Below are 21,443 nucleotides of genomic sequence, written 5' to 3'. Positions count from 1 at the left end.
TAGATGTCCTTACCATTCCTGTACTCCCAAAGAGTCTTTCACACAAGGATGGGAAAGCAAACAACCTCTCTGCTGCTTACTTGCAGCTATCTTACACTCTTTTTAAGCTTTGCCCTCCTTAATCTATCCATTAAGACAAAAAAAGCAAGATATCGAAAATAAGATAGCAAAATCAAATTTAACAGAAGTCTGTCTTTAGACAAGCTGGATTCAATCTCTCACTAAGACAAAATGGCTTTGTTGAGGTAAACTGAGTTCTGTGTGTGGAGTTTTGCTCCAGCTCTAGTCTGATCTGGAAAGTAATACCATGCCTGTGGGATCCAAATTCATCCATCAATGGTGCCTTTGGAGACGTGCCCTGCTACAGTTGTTATGTGCATAAAAATGCCACTCCTATAGCTGCAAACAGCTAATGGCCTTGAATTTGGAAAATAAATGTGTTTGCTTGTCATTTAGTAATAATAATAAAGTGAAGATTAAAAATAAACGTCTAAGGCATTTTTAACTGGAGACACAAAACAAACCTCAGAGAAATGTACAGCTGTGTCTGTGCCACACTGTTAGGCAGCCAATAGGGAACACATGAAAACAGCTACCAGTGCATCACCCTGTCCTGACACAGACAGGGCTGATTTCCTCCAAACCACTCTGCTTTGCAGACAGCATTGCTTAGAGGGCTCATTCTATGTTCAGCATTTCATCAGCTTGGAAGTGTCAGGTCCAGAGTGGATTTTTGCAAATCATTGCACACGGGTCATTGGTAAGTTTGTCAGATGCAATCGTGCATGGTCCATTCCACCATATTTCACAGGGCGAGACTAATTGACAGCCATGACGCAAGATTCAATGGATAAACAGATGTCAAGGAGAATAAAAATTCCCTGCAGTCACAAAGGTCCCCCAAGAAACCTTCCCTCCACATCCCCATCCCCTGTTCCTACCTTCCTCAAGATGCTGGTGGAGCTTTGCCGCAGGTTGTGAACTGCTCCCGACTCAAACTTTTTCAGCCATACCCAGTCTCCCTGTCCACAATACAGGTGGGTGAATGACAGAGCAAGTCTCTGAGCAACAGTTAACACTGGCACCTAGGTTTGAATTCCAGATCCTTGACTTTGACAGTGGCTGGGGATTTTCAATGTTCTTGGCAGTAGATTCTTTCTATACTGTATACAAATAATGATATCCACTGGAAACCCTCAAAAAATGGGGCAAGGTGGGACCTTCACTTGAATCACAACTTCACATCTAGAAGGTGTATTGTACAAACAATGATAAATTCATTAAATAGGAAAGTAACTCTGTCCAGAGATTTTCTCTGGCATTAATGATTCTGTTTAGTTTGTTCCTTTTCAGGAAAAATCGCAGTGCCATTTTTTCAAAGAGCTGTGTTTTTAGGAAAGAACTGATGGATGGGGTGAGTTTTCTCAGCCATCGCCTCTGCCTAAACTCCACACCATCCTATTGTCACAAAAGGGAATTTGACAGCCTTTATTCTGCATATTTGGATCCTGTCTTGTAAGAAAGATCTTTATTACAGATGTCACCACATAAAGGCTTTAATTTGTAAGAATGGTTCTTCACTGTGCCTTTAGGTGGGGACATCTCTAACAGGGACCAGACCTGGCAACACTATATAGGGATGTTGAATACCACCACCTCACATGACTCCAAGTGTCAGGGTGAGGGTTGGTGTAGAGACACCTTAAACACTGGTAAGTTCCTGCTCGGGAGTAACTTATTTTTACCCTCATGGTCTGTTAGCAGTATTCACATCATGGGATCTACTGTACTGTACTTCCTCCACTTGAGCAGCTGAGTGAACTGAAGTGATGGGACGAGGTTACACAAGGTCCTTACTTACCTCATACAAAGCCACGTTAGAGGTTTCATGGGTGGCACCTGCACTTTTCAAGGAAGAGGAGCGGGTAACAGACTTCAGGCTTCTGCCGTCAGCTGCTACGCTGTTTGCATCAGTCAGACTGTCCAAGGTCAGCCTCTGGAAAGCAAGGAAAGAAGGTACAAGACAATTACCACCTTTGGATGTAAACCTCCACTCCAGCCATCCAACCTCAAGAACCAAGAATAAGCCCTGATTGTTAGAATAAACACAACCAAGGATACTAATTTACATCATAACAGCTCTGACACTGCATGTGCATCTAATCTGAGACTCAAAAACACTCAGCATATAGGAAATTTTTTGATATGCAGAGGAAAATGCGACATGGAGAAGTGAATGACATTTCCAGATCTCAATGGGTATGAAAATACAGCACAGCAAATTTTTCTTTGAGTGTCCCACCCGATTACTTTCATGAGTGGAAGGACTTACCTTTTTATGCAGCTCTGGGTTGATGAAGACAAGGTCATCCAAGGTCAGTATTATCTTGTTAGGTCCCTTGAATAGCTGGCTGTTCAAAATACTATGCCTGCAAGATTTGGAGGTCACAGTTATAATTTTTAAGTAGGTAACCAGTTTACACCACCTCTGAGTACCCCTCATCTGGCTTCCCTGCAGTATTAGAAAAGGGCAGCATGTGGTGTGGCAGTGGGGATGGACATGGGTGAAAGCAGTAGACAGCTGATGAAGCCCTGACTTGGACTGAAATCCACAAAGTTAAGGGTTATCCAATTCACAGGCTACAAAAGCTATAATGTCTCACCACAAATAGACACCTTGCATGAATCTCGTTACAAATATTAATCGGATATGTAGGTGAAGTTTAACGTGTTTTTCTTGGTTTTATTTTTCATATCCTAAATCATCCTCTGTAAGGAAAGAATACAAGGTTTTATTCTACCAGCCAATCTGGCTGGTGTGCAAACAGTTCTCAGGCACGCCAGCCTTTCTTAGGGACTGAAACTGAACCACAGGTAATTTATAAAAGTTGCCTGGGCACAAATTTACCAACAAAATATGCTGGGTCGATCTCTGTGTTGTAGCATGGTGCACAGACCAAGATACCCCCTTGTAATGACAGCAAGCTCATACGGGGGCAAAAGCTACAGGGGAGAAGCAGTTTGGTGTGCATGGTGTAGTGCAGTGCAGCGTGGAGATCTCGGAAGCAGTACTGCTGAGCCAGTGCTGTTCCTCTTGGTCAGCAGTAATTAGATCAAGAAGATTGCGCTGATTCAGATCTACTTTTTCCAGGACCTGAGCCAGACGGGATGTCTACCACACACTGTGTTACATGGGACAAATGTGCTTCTGGCATCTCCACAGGATGCTGCTGCCCATTTTCCAAGGGATGACTCTCTGCACTCCGTGATAGGCTACTAGACTTGCAGAATTGCCACAGGGGAGAGAGAAAATTCAGTATAGTTGTCAGATCAGTAAAGACCCTGTTGTTTGACTGCATCCTACTACTCTCCTAGCTTCTCCTGAGTGACAAGGCAGAAGGGACCACAGCAAGAAATGCTGCACTGTCAAGAACTACGTATTCACAGCATAGTTCAAACAGGTTTATGTCTGCTTCGTGCAAACCAATACGAAACATTCCCGAGTTTCATTGTTAGTTTTTAGCTGGGATTCGTCTGACACTAATATCCAACACATGTCCATTTTAGAGACTCAGGGAAGAGGCAGAAGTCACACACAACACTTCTGAACTCACTGTTTCAATGAATGTCAAGTTCTAACACTAAGCACAAAGCACACTGTATTTATGGGACAGGAAAAATTTCATCAAGTAGGAAAAAGGAAAGGAAAGCTCCTCCAGTTGCTCCCACTGCCACATTTTTTGTTCAATGATCTTTTACACTACAGCAGATATCTGATCTGCACACACATGGGACTTTTCCTGACGAGGTGGACAATAGGCTGCCTTTTGCTAACTGTATGGTAGAAGGAATCCACTTTGCAAAATATCCACAGATCACCATGATTTCCATAGCACGTATCACTCCAGATGTTTTAGAAGAGCAGAGACAGGTTTCTGAAGTTCAGAGGGAGCCTTGGCCATATGACCACAGATATCACCCGAAGTGAGTTTCTATAGTCTTTCTCTAACCACTTGTCCCAAATCACCCAATTCAGCTTGATGCAAAAATCTCATCAATTAGGTACTTTTCACCTATCCTCCTGAGAAACTTGTTTAGTCAATCACATCCTCTCCCCCAAGCATGGAGGAAAGCACCCCTCTGCTGGAAGCAAAGCACAGAGAGTGAAGTGACTCATTTAAGGTCATGCAGCAGATCCCCGGCAGGGCCAAGACCAGAGCTCCCACGTTTGAACTCAGACCATGCTGTGGTTTAAAATTTAGTTCCAGACATGCCCTTCCCTAACATAAATCATTTTCTGAGTCACGCTAGGCAGTTTTTTTTCCCCTTGCAGATGGCCATACATCTTTACTCATGACTGAACCTTCCCAAACACAATCTGGTACTTGTGGAACAGCTTACAAGTAGAGTAGGCAGAAAGGTTGTCTTTTATTTATGTAATTGTAGAGGCTGGTGGCCAAGGAATAGAGCAGGGCTTTAAAGAGCGGGTGGATGGAGGCAACTTCCTTGTTGCCTGTAGTTATAAGGTATGAGAAACAGCTGTGTGTTGTAAGGGGGTGAACTGTTTGGGTTGTTGCTTGCTGGGTGGCCTTATATCATCTGGGTTTGGAGGGATGATTCAGGAGTGGAAAAAAACCCACCTTGTTTTGGGATGATTTGAGAGGCAAAGGTGGATGGAACAATCCAGGAACCCTGCTCTGCTGAACTTATTGCTCCTGATTAAACATGCCTTCTAATTTCACTCTAATTTCACTCTAATTCCAGGCATGCACCACACAGACATCACTAATGAGAGACAGGTTACTCCAGGGGCTGGATTACTTTAGATTATGGCCATAGTGTCCTTGTCAAAGAGTAACCCATAGCTCCTGGACCAACCAATCCATGCTGGCTCACGTCCACCTTGGATATAGAGTCAGGACACAAGTGTGACATATGCAATTATTAGCAACTGTCCCTTCCCCAGCAGAGTACTTCATCTGCTCCAAAGATCCCATGTCTAGACCAATATATATGCAATGCAAATGACCAGGAAACTGGCCTATAAAACAGGGAGTAATTCAGCTTGGTAATAAAGAGTTATCCTAATTAATTGTTCCAAACTCTATCCAGAGATACTTTCTCTATTTTTAGTACATGGAAAAGTAAAGAGTGTCAGCTTAGGTGCTTCACAGGAAACATGATTATATTAGGGACAGAAATCCAGGAAAGAATGATCTAGAATAAGAAAAAAGACATTCAACATCTCAGCCCACTCAGTCTCCACCACAACGTTCTTAAATCAGATTTCTGTCATTGGTTGGTATGGCACACTTTGCACTTCCAAAGTGACAGTCACCCTCCTAAGGCTCCAGAGCCATCAACCAGTTAATCCTTCCAGGAACAGACTGCCATGTTCTTCCAAACCTGAACTGGAATAAGGGTAAAATGGCTCCTAAAACTGCAGAATCCACACCCACAGTGCTCAAGCCACTGTCACTTAGTAAAGTGAAGAGATACGTGGATGGAGAGCAAAGACTACACTCAAACCTGCTGTGTGTTCTCATGCCCCAAACTGCTGGTTAAAATGCAAGTCTCCCACGGGAGCTAGAAGCGGCACCGAACCAAGTACGTACTGCAGTTCTCACCTGATGAGAGAAGCCAGGCCCACAGCACAAAGCACCAGGGCGAATATCAGCATTACTCCCAAAATCATGACCGTAGGCTCAATCCCTGTGCAAAGAGGGGAAAAGAATCAGTGAAGTAGAAAAGCCCTTTGATTTAGGCAGTAATATTGAAAATATCAGTATCAGACCATTAGAGTACAGAGTTGAATATTCAGCCAGGAGAACGTTAGACGGCAATTTTAATGTGATGTTAATTTGTGAATACACAAATACTTACTATTTACATGAGACTGCAACTACTTCAATTACTTATTTACATGCACTTTTTCCTATACCAGATCTAGAGTCCTGGATCCATAGAAAAATTGTTTTTCTTCAAGTAAATAATAGGGAAGAATTAAAGGGAAGTTTTAAAGGCAGCTTCTGCAAAGTTTGTAACTTTTGAACATTTGACCCTCTTCTCTCCAGGAACTGAAACACTGCAAAAGCTTTATCATGTGGTACCACACTGACAGCCAGTGTGAGTCACCAGCCCATCTGGGATTTTTCACTCCCTGCTACAGATTTTGAATGCTGCAAAGGGCAGAAGAGAAGGAGAAGGCTGATGTTTGCCTCAACAGGCCCATCGACAAAAAGTACTGGGGACATTTCACTGATGAGTATCTTTGCTAGAGAGCTAAGGAAAGCTGACATGAGTGGATGAACTAAATTCCAGTGGGAAGTGTTTGCTGTCTCTCTCTCTTCTGTCTTCTGTTTATTTCTGTTTATTCTGTCTCTATACAGACATCCTTAAACACAAACAAGCATGAAGAAATCTGGGTTGATAAAAGGTTCATAACTCTCATGTTACGCTTCCCCCTAAATCACAGGCCCTTTTGGAAACACTGAAACCTAGAGTTTCCCAGTGAAAGCTGCAGGCGTTTTTGGAAGTTGGTGTCATTTTCAAAAAAAAGACAGAGTATTTAGCTGAAATTTTCCTGCTGGATTTGGACTTTCTGCTTCAGCGCAGGGCCCCACTTCCCGGTTGTCCTCATGCATAGCCTGGGACAAGTTTCCCAGAGAAGCTGTGGATGCCCCATCCCTGGAAGTGTCCAAGGCCAGGCTGGATGAGGCTTGGAGCAACCTGGTCTAGTGGAAGGTGTCCCTGCCCATGGCAGGGGGGTTGGAACTAGACGATCTTTAAGGTCCCTCCCAACCCAAACCATCCCATGATTCTTTGAAATCTGGGCACAGGAGAGTGGATACTTCACACCCATTTCTCCACCTTGCAGACAGGGTGGATGTAGACCAAGGTTTAACTCCACCAAACTGCAGTGGAGACACTGCCAGCTTTCTCCAGGAGCTAGTCACATTGAATACAGGAACAAGCAAGACCACACCAAGCTGGCCAGAAGGCCAGGGTTTGTTCTTCATGCATAGAAAAAATCAGAGAGTCTGGTCCACATAAGATCAGGTAACAGAAATGTGATGTTCATCCCTAGGAGTCAAGGGAGCTGCAAAATATGTGTCTCCTTCCAGGACTGATGTGAGTGTGAAGCCAGAACACACCTCAAAAGGTCTTGCACAATGCTAGCTCCATGGAAAAGGAGTGATTGGATCATCTTAGAAACAGATTTTCAGGAGACCTAGTGCCTTGAACTTGTGGTGACTTGCTGGGAAACTTGTTACTGAAGAGAGAATGAGCTTTGAATAGAATCATAGAATCATAGAATGGTTTGGGTTGGAAAGGACTGTAAAGATCATCCAGTTCCAACTCCCTGCTATGGACAGGGACACCTTCCATAGACCAGGCTGCTCAAGCCCTCATCCAGCCTGGCCTTGAACACTTCCAGGGATGGGGAATCCGCAGCTTCTCTGGGCAACCTGTGCCAGTGCTTCACCACCCTTCCCGTGAAGAACTTCTTCCTGATGTCCAATCTGAACCTCCCCACTTTCAATTCAATTTCAATCTTGTTCCCCTTTGTCCTGTCACTACAGTCCCTTGTAAAAACTCCCCCCCAGCTTCCTTGTAGCCCCCTTCACATACTGGAAGGTGCTATAAGGTCTCCCCGGAGCTTTCTCTTCTCCAGGCTGAACAAGCCCAATTCTCTCAGCCTTTCATCACAGCAGAGGTGCTCCAGAATAGCCCAGTCACAGGGGCATGGACTGGTTTTCTTGACCAACAAAGGACAAAATGCCTTCTGGACAAACCGGTGATGAAGTGCAGGGGTATGGAAGTCCCATCTCACATTTCCGCATGGCCACCTAACACTTTCAGAAAGTATCTGTAACCAAGACCACAATGTGGTAGGAATAATGTGGAGTTTGTTAACTGTCTCTTCTGTATTTAATTAGGGTGTTAGGTCTTTTTTATTTTTACTGGTGCTGTCTCCTGAGCTTCTTCAGGTAGGTCCCAGAGACTCTGTTGTCTGAACAAATCTTTGAGAAATAGCCTCAGAGATATTATTCCGCTTACTGGTGTTGCATTTTATAACCCTCAAGTGCTTGACCATACTTCTGAGGACTCTGAGGCAATGTGGTACTTGAAAGGCAGTGCAGAAAACCAAGGAATAGCAAAGGGTCTGTCCCTGATCATGCCCTTTGCTCAAAGTATGGACCCATCTTGACATGAGGATACTTACACATCTGTAAAACATCCAATCCAATTTAATTCACTGAAATGGCATCTGATAAGCTGAGAGCAAGAACAAGCTGGAGCACAAAATTCACTGGGGTGAACAAGAGATAGTAAAAGGACAAAAAAAGTGAAAAATAAACACCCAGATAAACAAACCCTAAGGAACAGGAGATAGTGAAAGCAATACCAAAGACCAGCGTGCTCATCTCACTGATGGATGGGCCATTGTGGGAACATTGCAGAGCCTTGAGAAAGCTCAACCAGAACTTTATAGATAATCAGAAGTGAATGAAGGTTATCCTGTGCTCATGGGGAATAGCAAATTTATGGCATACTTGAGGGGCTTGTGGGATTGTGTTGTTAAACTCATTACGGGATTTTTTAAGGGGACTGGGAGAGTATATGAAACTTCTTACAGGATGAGGAAGGGAAAAAAATGGGGGAAGGGAGGGATGGGGGTGAGCTGGAGAGGCTCAAGTGCGGGATACTGGAGAGGATTGGGATGATGACTATGCATAAGTATGCTGCACATTTTTCCAGCCAAACCCTTCACCCTATCATCACCATCTGTCCTACCTTCTTCTTAACCCCTATTCCTAATTTTTTCTTTCCTGCATGAGTGTGCTGTCTGCCTGCGTGTGACATTAGTAGACTTCACGTCAACCTAACCAACAGGTAAGATAAGAATTTCTGGAGCCTGCAATCCATGAGAGACCAGACGTCTGAAGACCATCTCTTGCAAAGACCAGAGGGTTTGAGGGATGGCTCTGGGGGAATTACAGATTTGGGCGACTTACCAGAGGATGCATTTTGTGTGTGCAGGAGCTGGGATTATGACATCTGGTGGCAAGCTTGGAGCCTGATTAAGTGGTGCTTAAGAGCAGGATCAGGCCGTTTCTGTCGTCCCATGTTGTGTTAATGCTGGTTGTGGGTAATGCTGTCCTGTGTGTGCTAGTCTGGCAGTAATTGGCTGTGTGTGCACCGTGTGTGTATGCATGCGTACTGAGAGCACCTGCTCAGCCTGGTCCTGGTGGCCCAGGATCAGGAGCCACAGCAGCCTGGCAGCTTCACATCCAGTCCCTCTCCAACCCTAACTCCATACAAAAGCCAGACTGAAGCCTGGATTTAATTCTACTCATAAAATTCAGTCTCTGAAATATTAATTGCAGTAATAAATTACTGCTTCGCTGACAAATGCTTAGAGCTTTATGCTTTTGTAAAGGTGTGAACATAAAATCTGATCTCTCTGAAAATCAGTGAGATTTTTCCATAGACTGAAATGGGATGTTAAATTGCTATGCTGTTCTTGGTGGCAGTGCAAAATTAGATATATGGTAGCATGATACTTGACTCGTCTATAGCTTGCCAGCTGCCATAAGATCAGTTTATCTCCAATTTCCATGGAGCAACACTGATTTAAACCAGTTATGGTTGAGCCAAGGGAAATGTTTTTCTCAGCTGCTGAATGCAATATTTTGTAGATGTGGTTAATTTTGTCTGTTTAAGTCATATCCTGGAGTAGCAGGAGTAAATGCTTAGTTTTATAAGTAAATATGTCAAGTGGAGGCTAAGTATCCTACCCTGAGATTTTGTCTTCAAATTGCACCACAGTTGCCTCAGATTAAAAACAATAAGCAAAAACAGTGCTCAGTCTCACAAACCTAAGAAGCAGCACAGGGATCTCTGCCCCTGAGTCTTTGATTACTACCTCTGTTGTCTACAGTAACTCAAATTATTTTGAGTAATGTTTATAATTTCTTGATGAGGTGAGCTCTGATCATCCTTAAAGCTGTGTAGCTAACTGGGTAAAGGAGCTGGGGTTAACCAGGAGAGATGGTGAGAGCATCTGCTGTTGTGCAGCTCTCTTAGGCTGTCTTCAACACAAATCCTCTTAGTGCCCTGTCCCTCCGAAGGACATGGACACTGTGCTAGCTGGAGCCTCTGGCATATATTGATTGTTATCAGTACAGGTAGATGTTGACTGTAGGACCTGGAAAACTCTTTTCAGCACCCAACAGTGGCAACAACCTTATTGACTTAACAAGCAAGTCTTGTGGATCAATAGTACGTATAGCACTCATTAGAAACAGATGATGACTGGTCATATTTATATGAAGTTTTTGAGTTTAGAGTTTTCTCTTTGGGGGGCTTTCCCCTGGAGTAAGAGAAAAGATGAAATAAATAAGAAGCATGGACCCAATGCCATTTGACACAGTGGTTTTTTTGTCTTTCTTACCTCCAGAGCAGAGAACATCTGGATCAAACCAACAGCTGGAGTCTGGCTGAGGTGGAGCTCCGCTGGGAAAGTGGATGGCCTGGCCTAGGGACTTCACAGAATCCGAAGACATGTCCAGCAAGTGGGTTGGGATGAGCTGGTTCCCATGACCATCTGTGTCCAATATCACATAGTTGTTCAGCCCATTCCCACAGTTGTCTGTTTCTACTTGGTGACTAAATCCAGGGAAACTGAAGTTTTTTGTGTGTTCAGCCATGTTAGCTCCTGAGATTCTGACTCCTTTCTTCCGAGCACTGTCAATAGCCATTGCCATGAAGTAAATGGCATCATAGATTGTTCCAAAAAGTGGAGAAACCTAAAAATACAGCAAAAATTGAGTTCAGTTATACTGCTGCCAATCTCTGGTTTGAGATCTGTAGCAAAAGATGTCCCACTGGCCAAGCTGTAATCTCAAGAACGGAGACACCTGAGCATTAAGGCTCACAGAGCAATGTGTTTGAAGAATTTTGGGTTGAAGGTAGCTCTGGACTTTGTGGACTTTGGAGTTTTAATGTGATTTTGAATATCTGTCTTTTCTTACGCTTGCTTTCCAAAATACTATTTTAAAATATTTTTTAAACCATGTAAAATTGCTTTATCATAGGAAGAGCCAAGACTCTGAGCCTGATCTTCAGCTGGCATTTTATCACAGTCTGCCTTAGAGGACTGTGCTAAAACACTTTCCACAAAGAGATGATCAAAACCAGAGGCTCACCTCCCTACCCAGGTAGGAAAAATGTCATGCCCAAAGGATTGATCCCCCCTGTCAAAACACTGTTTATTCCTAAGACGTAAAAACCACAAAGCAGAGCCATAGCAAACTCATTCTCTGGGGTACCAGAGCCTTTTCTCCTTCCATTGCTCCCTTTTGTGCCAGATTTGACTTAGGAACCCATATATTTATGCTGCCTAAAAACACGCATGGCAGCTTTTGCAATCACATGGTCATTCACACTTGGCAGGTGAAAAGAGATTATAGCCATGCACTGGTGATGAAATGAGGTGTGCTGTTGGGAGCCATGGAATGGCATCTGACCTGACATCTGTGTTGGGATTTGTTGACCAGATGTAGACATTTACAGTGAAGAACACTACACTCAATATGGTTAATCTGAGATCTCATTATAATGGAGGGAAAGAAATTAATGCTTTCAGGACATGATTAATCTCCTAAGTAGGCATCCATACAGATCTGATAAATCATGCCTTAAAAGTACTTACAATTTTTTGAAAGTTCATAGTAAGATATGAAGATTAGCTCATCTGAATCCTGCCTCTCTCCACCAGTATGGCAGATACCCCAATTCTTCTTGCAATGTTTACAAGGTTGCCACTGACTTGGCCTTTTTATAGGTTACTGGTGACATATAAATAATTGTGCTGACAAATAATAACTTTGACTCTAGTGCTGAAAAGAATGGGGCAACAATGATACTAAGCATTTTCCTCTAGAAGCATCCAGTATTTCATTTGCCTGCTGCATCCCCCCAAATTCTTAGGCATGTGGACATCTTATTCTGGTGCCTTAAAAACTCCGTGGACTTTACTCACCTTAGGGGACACTGCTTCAGCTTGGGCCTACAGCAGTTAGCATGAAGCAAACCAAATCTGGGAGCCTCAGAGTAAACAAGGTCCCATAGGGATAAGACAAGGGGTAACGGGTTTAAATTGAAAGTGGGGAGGTTTAGATTGGATATCAGGAAAAAGTACTTCCCAGAGAGGGTGGTAAGGCGCTGGAACAGGCTGCCCAGAGAAGCTGTGGATGCCCCATCCCTGGAATTGTCCAGGGCTAGGCTGGATGTGGCTTGGAGCAACCTGGTCTAGTGTAAGGTGTCCCTGCCCATGGCAAGGAGTTGGAACTGGATGATCTTTAAGGTCCCTTCCAGCATAAGCCATTCTATGATTCTATGCAACCCCATTCACTTGAAATCTTAACATAGTCCTGCAGCTGATCTGAGTTAGATTGCTAGACATTCAGGAGAAATACCCTTTCCAAACGAATGCAAAACACATCCAGTTTTCACCATATTTTTCTCAGAACAAAAGCATGTATTCTGGGTTGTCTCTCAGCTCTACTTTTTAACTATTGCTTCTCTCATGTTTCCCATTACCAGCTCCCAGAAAAGCCTGAGGGAAATAATATTTACCTGGGTTACTTCCAAATCCCTGGTTATTTCACCACTTTCTTTAGCTTCCCTGAATGCATCGTAGAAAGTCCTTTCTCCAGATGCCAGCGTGATAGTCAGCACAGCATCATATGCTTCCTGGAGCTTGCTGTCGTTATCAAAGATCTTGAATGAGTTGTTTTGGTAAGGAAGACTGTACAGTAAAGTGTCGTATGGAATGAAGACGTATCTTCCATCTGCTAGTCCCATTTCCAGAGCTTTTGTGAGTAAGGTGGCTTGCTTCTCCCCTCCAATGAGCATAGAATGCATGCACAGGAGTATAACTGAAACACAAGGATTGCAGTGTTCTTAATCCACATGGCATTTTCAACACAAAATATGGAAAGAGCTGTCTGAACTGCTGTATCAGGTCAGGCTCTAATGGTCTCCCACCAGAGTGATGTTCTGAGCAAGTTGGGAGCTACACTCATTTCATTCAGCCTCTGGAGGTCTGCAATATCTATCAAAGGAGTTGGTGGGCATTACCCATCCCTGGAGCCATACAGTAGGAGAAGCAAAGAGAAATTTTGGCAAAAGTGAGGCACAGTATAATATGATGGGAAGTCATGGTCTTGTGCTGCCATTGGCTGAGAGATTTGAGCTTTCCCTTTGTATGCCCTGAGCTGACAGACATCATACAGTCATTAGCAGTGCCCAAGTTCCACCCGTTCACCCTGTCACCATATATACAGCTTTTTAGGTTGGGCACTGTGATGTTTCAACATCTGGTCCATGCTTGGCCATCACAGAGCCTGTGCCTTTGCCTACAAAATGCCACGGGGACACTGTCCCCTTGTCTGGTGGGGAGATCTGAAACACTAATGTGTTTCAGATTTAACAGTCTTTCCACAGTGCTCACTGGCCCTTCATGAAAGGAAGCACTACTGATCTTTCATCAAAGACAGCATTTCAAATCTCAGCCAGTGAGAAGAGCAAAGCAGGGCAATGATGGGGAGTAAAGATGCAAAGGAGACCTGCTTCCTACTAAACCAGGAAGAAGCAGGATGTCTAGAGTAGCTGTGGTCTCTCCTTAGGAAAGTATGCTCGATAAAGTAGAAGCTGAAATGAACAAGAGCATTTTCAAGTTGCTGAATTGCAGGAGAGAAATGGGCACTTCTAGGCAGTGATTCATCCCATACTACAGCAGAGAGCTTAAGCTGGTCAGGTGAAACATGTTTGAAGAGGGTCTGGTTCTCCACACTGACTATGAAAAGAGTCCACCACCTCTAACTCACATGGAGAACTCCAGTGGTGATGAGATGAACCCACCCAAGGCAAATTTGGTCTCAAGCATAGATTTGAGCATTGATAAAACTCCAGGTTGGACAGCACTTTGCTACCCTTGTTAGTCTTTGGCATAAAAGTCAAGGTCTTTGCTAAAATGCGTCCTCATCTGGATTCACAGTGCTGACCACAGAGGTGTACATCTAGGATTAGAGCTCCATCACAGACTTCCTAACAAGGCTCTGAACCAGAAAAACATTACATTTCTCCCGCATTTTTTCAAGAAAAAAAAGGTCATTCTCTATTACATGTTGTACACCAACAAGGCCACTTCCACTGCTTTAGTATGTGGTGTATAACACTGGATTTCACTTCTGATACCTTCACTGAACACAAGTTGCAAGGACACAGCATAGAAGCATGAGATTTTTGATAATCCATAATCCAAAAGACCATAAATATAAACCCTTCCTATAAACCCCTCCTTACACTTCACAGGGTCAAGCACAGACACCCATCTACTAAATATTTTTTCAGACAAGCCGAACCCAATCTTTCATGTTGTAGAAGAATGTTTTGCCCTATCTATCTCCATCACATACAAAATGCCAAGCATTATTTTATGTGATCATGTGAAGCCCTGGCTCCATTAGGGTCAAAGATAAAAGTCTGTTTGACTTCAAAAATTTGATTCTCTAAGCTATGCCCATTGGATAACAATGCAGTCCTACCCTGGAGAAAAAAAAAAAAATCCTCAAAGCACTTACTTCTAATGCCATCAATTCCTTTAATTTCATTCCAGGTGTCCTCCATGCCTTTTTCTCCTTCATGCAGGGATGTAACAATGCCGACAGGAAGCCCTTGGTTCCTGAGTGCACTTGCTAACTTGCTGGCTGTGTCCATCCAAATATCCTCGTTGGAAGCAATGATGCCAACATGAGCCCAGTTAAAATATTTCATTATTGTAAACAAAACTCTGGTTGGAGAGGGCAGGGTCCTTGCAAATGTAGGGTGGTGGATGGTGGAATCCAGTTTATAATTGATGCACATCCATGAGAAGATGGCTTTATTCCAGTTTTGCCCTAAAAGTGTAGCTACCTCACAGAAGCCTGGGTTCAGAGGGCCTATGAAAGCTGAAGAAAGCTTTTCAAAGTCAATGAATCTAACCAGAGCTCTTGATGTCTCACATTCTTCTTGCAGGACCACATAATCCAGTCTGTGGCCAAGATCTAGTGAAGGATCTTTGCTTAGTCGTCCCAGTGCTAACCTGGCAGCCACATGAGGAAAGGCTTTGGAAAAGAAGAGGTCACAGTTCCAGGGCCCGACCAGTCCAATTTTAAAAACGGAACCATGTGTTGGATAGCCAAGTAGGATTATTCCCAAGAGCAGCCACCAGACAGCCTGGAAAAATGTCTTGAATGAATGTCCAGTGTTGAACTGATGCAATCTAATGTGCCTTGACAGCACCCAGAACAAGCTGTTAGGACACGGTAGGAGAAATGGCATTGTTTTACAGGGGGGTAGATCTGCGCCGAGGTCTTCAGGAAGCCAGACAGTGCATTACCAGCTGCTGGAAGAAAAGCAGATTACATTTCCCTTCCTGTATACGTATTTGTTCCGTCCATGTAGATGCAGCTGAGTCAGCCCAAATTACACAACAGTTCTCAAGGTGCAGGTCTATGAGGTGCCAAAACCCTGCACAGACACGTGGGCATGCACCACACAAGTCCCTGCACCATGCAGACAAGCATCCACCAGCATCAGCTAGTTGTACCATGGCCCTTAAGTGCACACTTACATCAACATTTTAAAAAGCTTTGCAATATACTGTGAAATCAGGCAGTGAAGAGTGAGTCTGCTTTGTTTGCAGCATTAAACAAAACCTATGGATATACTATGCGTTTGGTTCTTCGCAAGGTTAATTCCCAAATCACACAGACAAATATACATGTAAGAAAATAAAAAGGTGAAGCGCGCTAAGAGAGCAACTTTAGTTAATCCAGAATTCTCAGTGAGTTTTGAATATGAATCAGAGCCCATACAAACATACACAAACACATATAGACCCGTATATACATACATTTAGTGAAATATATGAATGTGCCTATGATTGTAAAACTTTCTGAAAAGGTTTTTCAAGGACAGCTCATGCCAGACTCTCTTAAACCTGCCAAAATGAAAGGTGGATAAACAGGTAATCACAAAATGAGGGAAAGGAGGATTATGATTTGAATTTAGATAAAGAACTGTTAAATAACTGTCAGGGCAAAAGCTTCATGTTCATTCTTGGCTTAAAGTACTCTTGGTTAAAGACTAGGAGCCATAGCTATTTTTTCTGGAATAAGAACCTCACCCTTCACAGCCAAGCACAGAAATTGCAAACCCACAGCAGTCTCCCTGCCATTTGCAGTGTCACCCCGTGGCTTAGCAAATTTGCTGATCCAAGCAGGTTTCCACTCTAAAAATAGCAGGCCCCTTACACAAGCTTACCTGTTCATTACCGGAGAAGTATTTTTATCCTGGATCTTCAGTCACCAAGACATGCAGCGTGGAGCACCGCAATGCAGCCTGTACTGTAAATGAACCCACGGGTCGTCTAGCCTGATGGAGAGAGACCTTCAGAATGCACCCACCAGCAGAGCAGCTTCTCACCCGTGGCAGTGGCTGCCCTCAGATGTGGGTCCCACCTCCAGGATAGGCGATGCATGGTCAACTTCACCTGCAAGAGTGCTTGGGTGCCTACCTCCTTCAACTTCTTGCTTGCATGGATCACTCCAACTGGGTGGGTGCTCTGTGACCCTCCACGCCGTGTTGAAAGCTTCTGATATCCCTTTTGGTGAGGGCCATCCTTCTTCTCCAGGATTTCACAATCTGGGGTACATTCTCCCAAGCCTTTATTTCCTTAATGAAGGTCTTGTGCAGCTCCAAGGCTGTCTCACTCTGAACTGCCTCAGTGCAGAGACGTATTCATATCTAACTTAGCAATTGTAGGGATGGCATCTTAAAGCTCTGTCCTTGGATTAGTGGGATTTAGCTCCTGGGATCTGCCCCTGCAGAACAGCTCCTTAAGTCTTTCTGCACGGCAGCAGGGATAGCTCCTCTTCTGCCTTGTAAGCAGCAGACATAAGAGGTATTTTAGGTTTGGGGCAAGAAGAATATTTGCTGAAGTGTTACATTCCCCTCTTCCCTGTTTCTTCCTTGTACCCGTCATGACAGACACAGAGCTTTTTACACTTGCATTGAAGTCATCTTGGTTATTTCCCTGGATCCTCTAAATATCTCCCTACAGAGGAGCCCTCCAATAACCCTCTCCACACTCCCAGGCACCTTTCTTACCCAGTGGACCTGGCAATAAAACTGTCAAATCTGGAAATACCTCAAATGTCTCCACACCTGTCCTAGGAAGTCCCTTGCAGTGATTTAGCTGAGGTCACAGGTCCAGCACTTGTGGTCCTGAGGGAATCATTTGCAATTCAACCTTTTAGCAGTATTAAATTCAAATACATCATATAAATTATACACATCTCATTGGTGTGTGTTCAGGAGCAGTTCTGCATGACTAATGATTGAGGGAAGCCACAAAGTCTTTCAGATGCAGTGGGGAGAGCAGCTCTCTCCATTAATTTATTTAATTTCCTTCCATTCATTCATTTCCTTGTTTTCCCGGGAAGGTTCCTGGACACATGCTTCATTGAAAACTGGTGCAGCTCCAGATAGTTATCAGGAATCCCCAAATAGCTTTGCATTTGGAAAGTGCCTAAAAAGCATGCTAACATCAAGCCTAAACTCAGAACACTGCTCTGTATGCTAGCAGTGCATTAAATTTTGACTCTAGGTTTTAATCAAAACGTGAAATTAAATACAGGTTTTGCAGTTAGGAGTCAGATTTTTTTTGAACTGAACTTAGAAGTTTGATTTATCCATATATAAATATACCTACATCTTTATCCATATATCATATGCTCCCTGCTATCTCATTTCTTTCACTATTGACAACAGTGCTGCCTCCTGGAGCAGCTGCAGAACTCCAGTGACTCACTTCTAGAGGATGTTTATAGCATTAAAATCTCCCATGTTGAAAAAAATGTGGTTCAGGCACCCAACAATGAAAGATTAAAAAATGTTCGACTTGGAGATCTATTTATTAGAGTAATTACTCTGACCCTTAACAACTTCCCCATAGCCAAGTGGGTTGAAACTTTTATCACTTTCTCCCTTTTCTTCTTGATGGACAGTGAAAGAAAAGACCGTCCTGCAATCAAGTAATAACCGTGGCAGGAACCCACCCTCCATAAGGAAATCTGTTTATCGCAAATAGGTCTGCCATGTCTGTCCCATGCTTCGGGTATTCAGGACTGGGAATAACACTCCTACTTCTGCAAAACCAGCTCAGGTCCTGGCACTGTCTGATTTGCCTCACTAGTAAAGCAGCAAGGTAAATCAAGCAGCTGAGGCCAAAAAAAAAGTGTTATTAAAGTAGTTCTGGTTGGAATTAATATTAAATTTTAAAACCTTGCATATGGCTCCAAACCTCGCGCTTTTTTTCTCACATCTTAAGTTCATCATTACTGCAACAACCACACCACAGAGCAAAGATTTCTTTGGAAGGCTGTGTTATTTGCACAGCCGCCAGATCAAACCCCAACGCTCTTCCGTACTCACTGAAGTGAGCGGCGCACACATCCATACAGCTACAGCGTTTCCCATGGGGAGGTTAAGCCACAGCTCCATTGCTTTGCTTTAAATGTTTGGAGCAGAAGAGGGTGCTCTAATCTCTCAGTTTGACCTCCCACACCAGCCTGGCCAAACAGCCTCCCAGGAGCTGCTGCTCCTTTGAGCTCTTCAAGCATCCTGGAAATAATACGCGTTTTGTAACGCATTATACCAGAGGGTACCACTGAATAAAGCTGATTTCTCTGGAAACCCTCTGCAGCCAGCAAAGGGAGACAAGGAACAGGCTTGGCTGCTGCTCTGACTCTCCCTGCAGAAAAGTCTCATATCTCCACTGATTATAGAGAAAATTGAAAGTGAGCAGCATGGCAACACTGGCGTTAGCCTTTTTTCACATCCTCCAAATCTTAATTAAAAGCTCCAGCCTTGGAGGATCTACCATGTTCCCACATCTATTATTCCAATTGTTAATTACCCTCAACATTAAAAATACCCACTTAACGTCTAGCTTCAGCTTCCTGCAACTGGCTCACACTCCGCCTTTGCCTGTGAAACAAAAAACCAGGAAGCACAACAAATATCACCTCCCTGCAGACATTCACACACCATAATTAGCTCACATCCCAGTCACCCTCTGAGCAAAATAAATAAACAGCTCCTTAAGGCTTTTGCCGTAGAGCCTGCTTTTAGGATTTCATGCTTGTAACACTTTTGACATTCATTTCTAATTTTCCTTCTCTTTGCTAAATTAGAAGCAGGATCCATTAGTGAGCCTATGCCTTAATGCTGAATATAGAATTGATGGCACCTTTTATCACCTATTTGACTTTTCTCCACTTTAATTCTACAGCTCAGATGTACACATTTGCAACATCGCTGTTTTCAAGCCCATTTTTGCCTTCCTTAATGCAAACAACCTCTTTGGAAGTGTGGTACGAATTCTGTGTTCCCAAATGTACACAAACTCATCTGGTTTTAGCTGAGTGGATACTTTTAAAATACGTTCATTTAATGAGATCTCCAGTCCAATCTGCAAGTTTTATGAATAATGACTTTTCTGTTTCTTCCAGATAATGTGTTACAGTTATTGAGCAGCACTGAAAAAAACGAGATCCCAGAGGATCCACTAGAAAACACAACCAAAGGACGTTCCTCATCTACTACTTTATTTCAAAATACCAATTAATCATTTTTTAATTTCTTTATGACACAGACACACTGACTATGTAGCACCAATTTTCTCTCTCAATATCACCTTTCAGCAGGATCACATCTTGCAGGGGTTTAAGAAGACAATGTCACCACTTGACTTCACCTGCCAGACTTGTGACTCGATCACAAAAATTATGTAAAGTCAGACTGACAAGATTTATTATCACTCCAGCCTCACTGCCTGGCATTAGTTAACCTCCACCCTTTAATTCTTTATAAGTTCCTCTCCATTTTGCCTTTCCATGACTTTGAATAAACTTGACATCAACCCAATCTGACAGCAGTTTCTTGACCATGCAGCACGGGAAGGGTTTGATGTCCCATGGTTTTAGAGGGGCTGGTTTTTTTGGGGACAGAGTTTCTGGCTGTGCCATATTATCCTGGTTTAAGTGGTACCCCTTTTTCTCCAGATTATCTGGTTTGCATCAGAGCAGCTGTCTCTTCACCCTGAAGAGTCCTGTAGAGTCAGGGTCAAGTGTGTCCACTTCTTGCCCCAAATGGCTAGATTTACTTGATTTTCTTGGAAGCTGAATTTTGTAGCCTGTGAGATCTGACAGCTCTGGCACTGGAATTAGTGGAATATATGACGATGCAGGTAGTTGGGATAGTCAATATTATAGCTGGCAGGAAACAGTCTCATAACACAGGATGAGGTATTTTTACGTGTATGTATTTAGGCATCAAAACCTGAGTGTTTAATTTGACAGCCTCGTCTCCAGAAGCTCATTATATAGCAATACATACAGAAGTGTTCCTCTTACAGGGGATATTTTCAAACCTCTTAGAATCCAGCTCTGATTCAACCTAAGAAGCGGCTACTGTTCATCATTCTCTTTACATGAGGCTTAGCGAGGCTGGACTTTTAATAAGCGAGTTAAAGACAGGTAGTGAAGGAGACGGAGTGTCTCGTGGTGTTAACTGAAAAAGAACTTGCACAGTATCTCTAAAATGTTTTCCTTGAAATATGTCAGATTCAAAAAAGCCTCAGTCATGTCTGTATCTATGCCTGGAGACCTTAGAAATTGCCAGGTGTCTTATCTGGGAATAAAGATATCAAGCAGGTCTGTCTCATAGGCAGGGAAGATGAGAGCAGATGAGTGTTTGATATCTGCTTTGCAAGCCCAGCCTTCACAGAGAAGCCTGGAGACCAGCCACAGCAGCTCAGTGACAATGAGGATTTCATTGACGTCTTAACAGAAAACCTGAGAGGATCAGCAAACCCACCCAGCACTTGTAGAGATCATATTTCCTTGGATATTTAAAAAATAAATCGCTTCATCGCAGTGCAGCCAAAAAAAAAAAAAAAACAACAAACCAAAAAGGAAAAAGAAATCACACTAAATCTCCTGGCAGACAAAGAATGATGGGTTTTGGCCAACCCTGTTCACAGTGAACGTCAACAAGGCTTCCAAATGCATCAATGGACTCAGGAATGGCTGGCTGACGCTTTGCATGATGACTTACCCTATGCTATGTTGCAAACTTTCCCACAACTGTACAACCTCACTGGAGGGTTCATCAAATCCTGCCAGATCTGATAAATGTAATTTATCTCTAAAATAAAGTTTGAAGATGACACTGAGTTGTATTGCCTTTACACTAAGGCTTTACAAATCCCAGGGAGGAAATAATTCCAGAATATCTTCTGTCCCAATAGGTCTCTCCTAGCCTCT

At 43.3% G+C, this 21,443-nt stretch overlaps 1 protein-coding gene across 1 annotated transcript in view; it reads right to left on the bottom strand.

The window, feature by feature from the left end:
• Window positions 1-15,393, bottom strand: part of GUCY2F (guanylate cyclase 2F, retinal) — a 47,158-nt gene extending 31,765 nt beyond the window's left edge. The window contains exons 1-7 of the mRNA XM_010157406.1: window positions 14,655-15,393; window positions 12,646-12,947; window positions 10,460-10,814; window positions 5,628-5,712; window positions 2,333-2,429; window positions 1,862-1,996; window positions 942-1,022 (exon numbers count right to left, since the gene is read on the bottom strand). Of these exons, the coding sequence (XP_010155708.1) occupies window positions 942-1,022; window positions 1,862-1,996; window positions 2,333-2,429; window positions 5,628-5,712; window positions 10,460-10,814; window positions 12,646-12,947; window positions 14,655-15,393 (1,794 nt within the window). The remainder of the gene's footprint in view (window positions 1-941; window positions 1,023-1,861; window positions 1,997-2,332; window positions 2,430-5,627; window positions 5,713-10,459; window positions 10,815-12,645; window positions 12,948-14,654) is intronic.
• Between the last annotated feature and the right edge of the window lie 6,050 nt (window positions 15,394-21,443).

This window comes from Eurypyga helias, unplaced genomic scaffold (assembly GCF_000690775.1).
Source record: "Eurypyga helias isolate BGI_N326 unplaced genomic scaffold, ASM69077v1 scaffold448, whole genome shotgun sequence".
Lineage (NCBI taxonomy): Eukaryota > Metazoa > Chordata > Aves > Eurypygiformes > Eurypygidae > Eurypyga > Eurypyga helias.
This window is presented reverse-complemented; position numbering and strand designations above follow the sequence as displayed.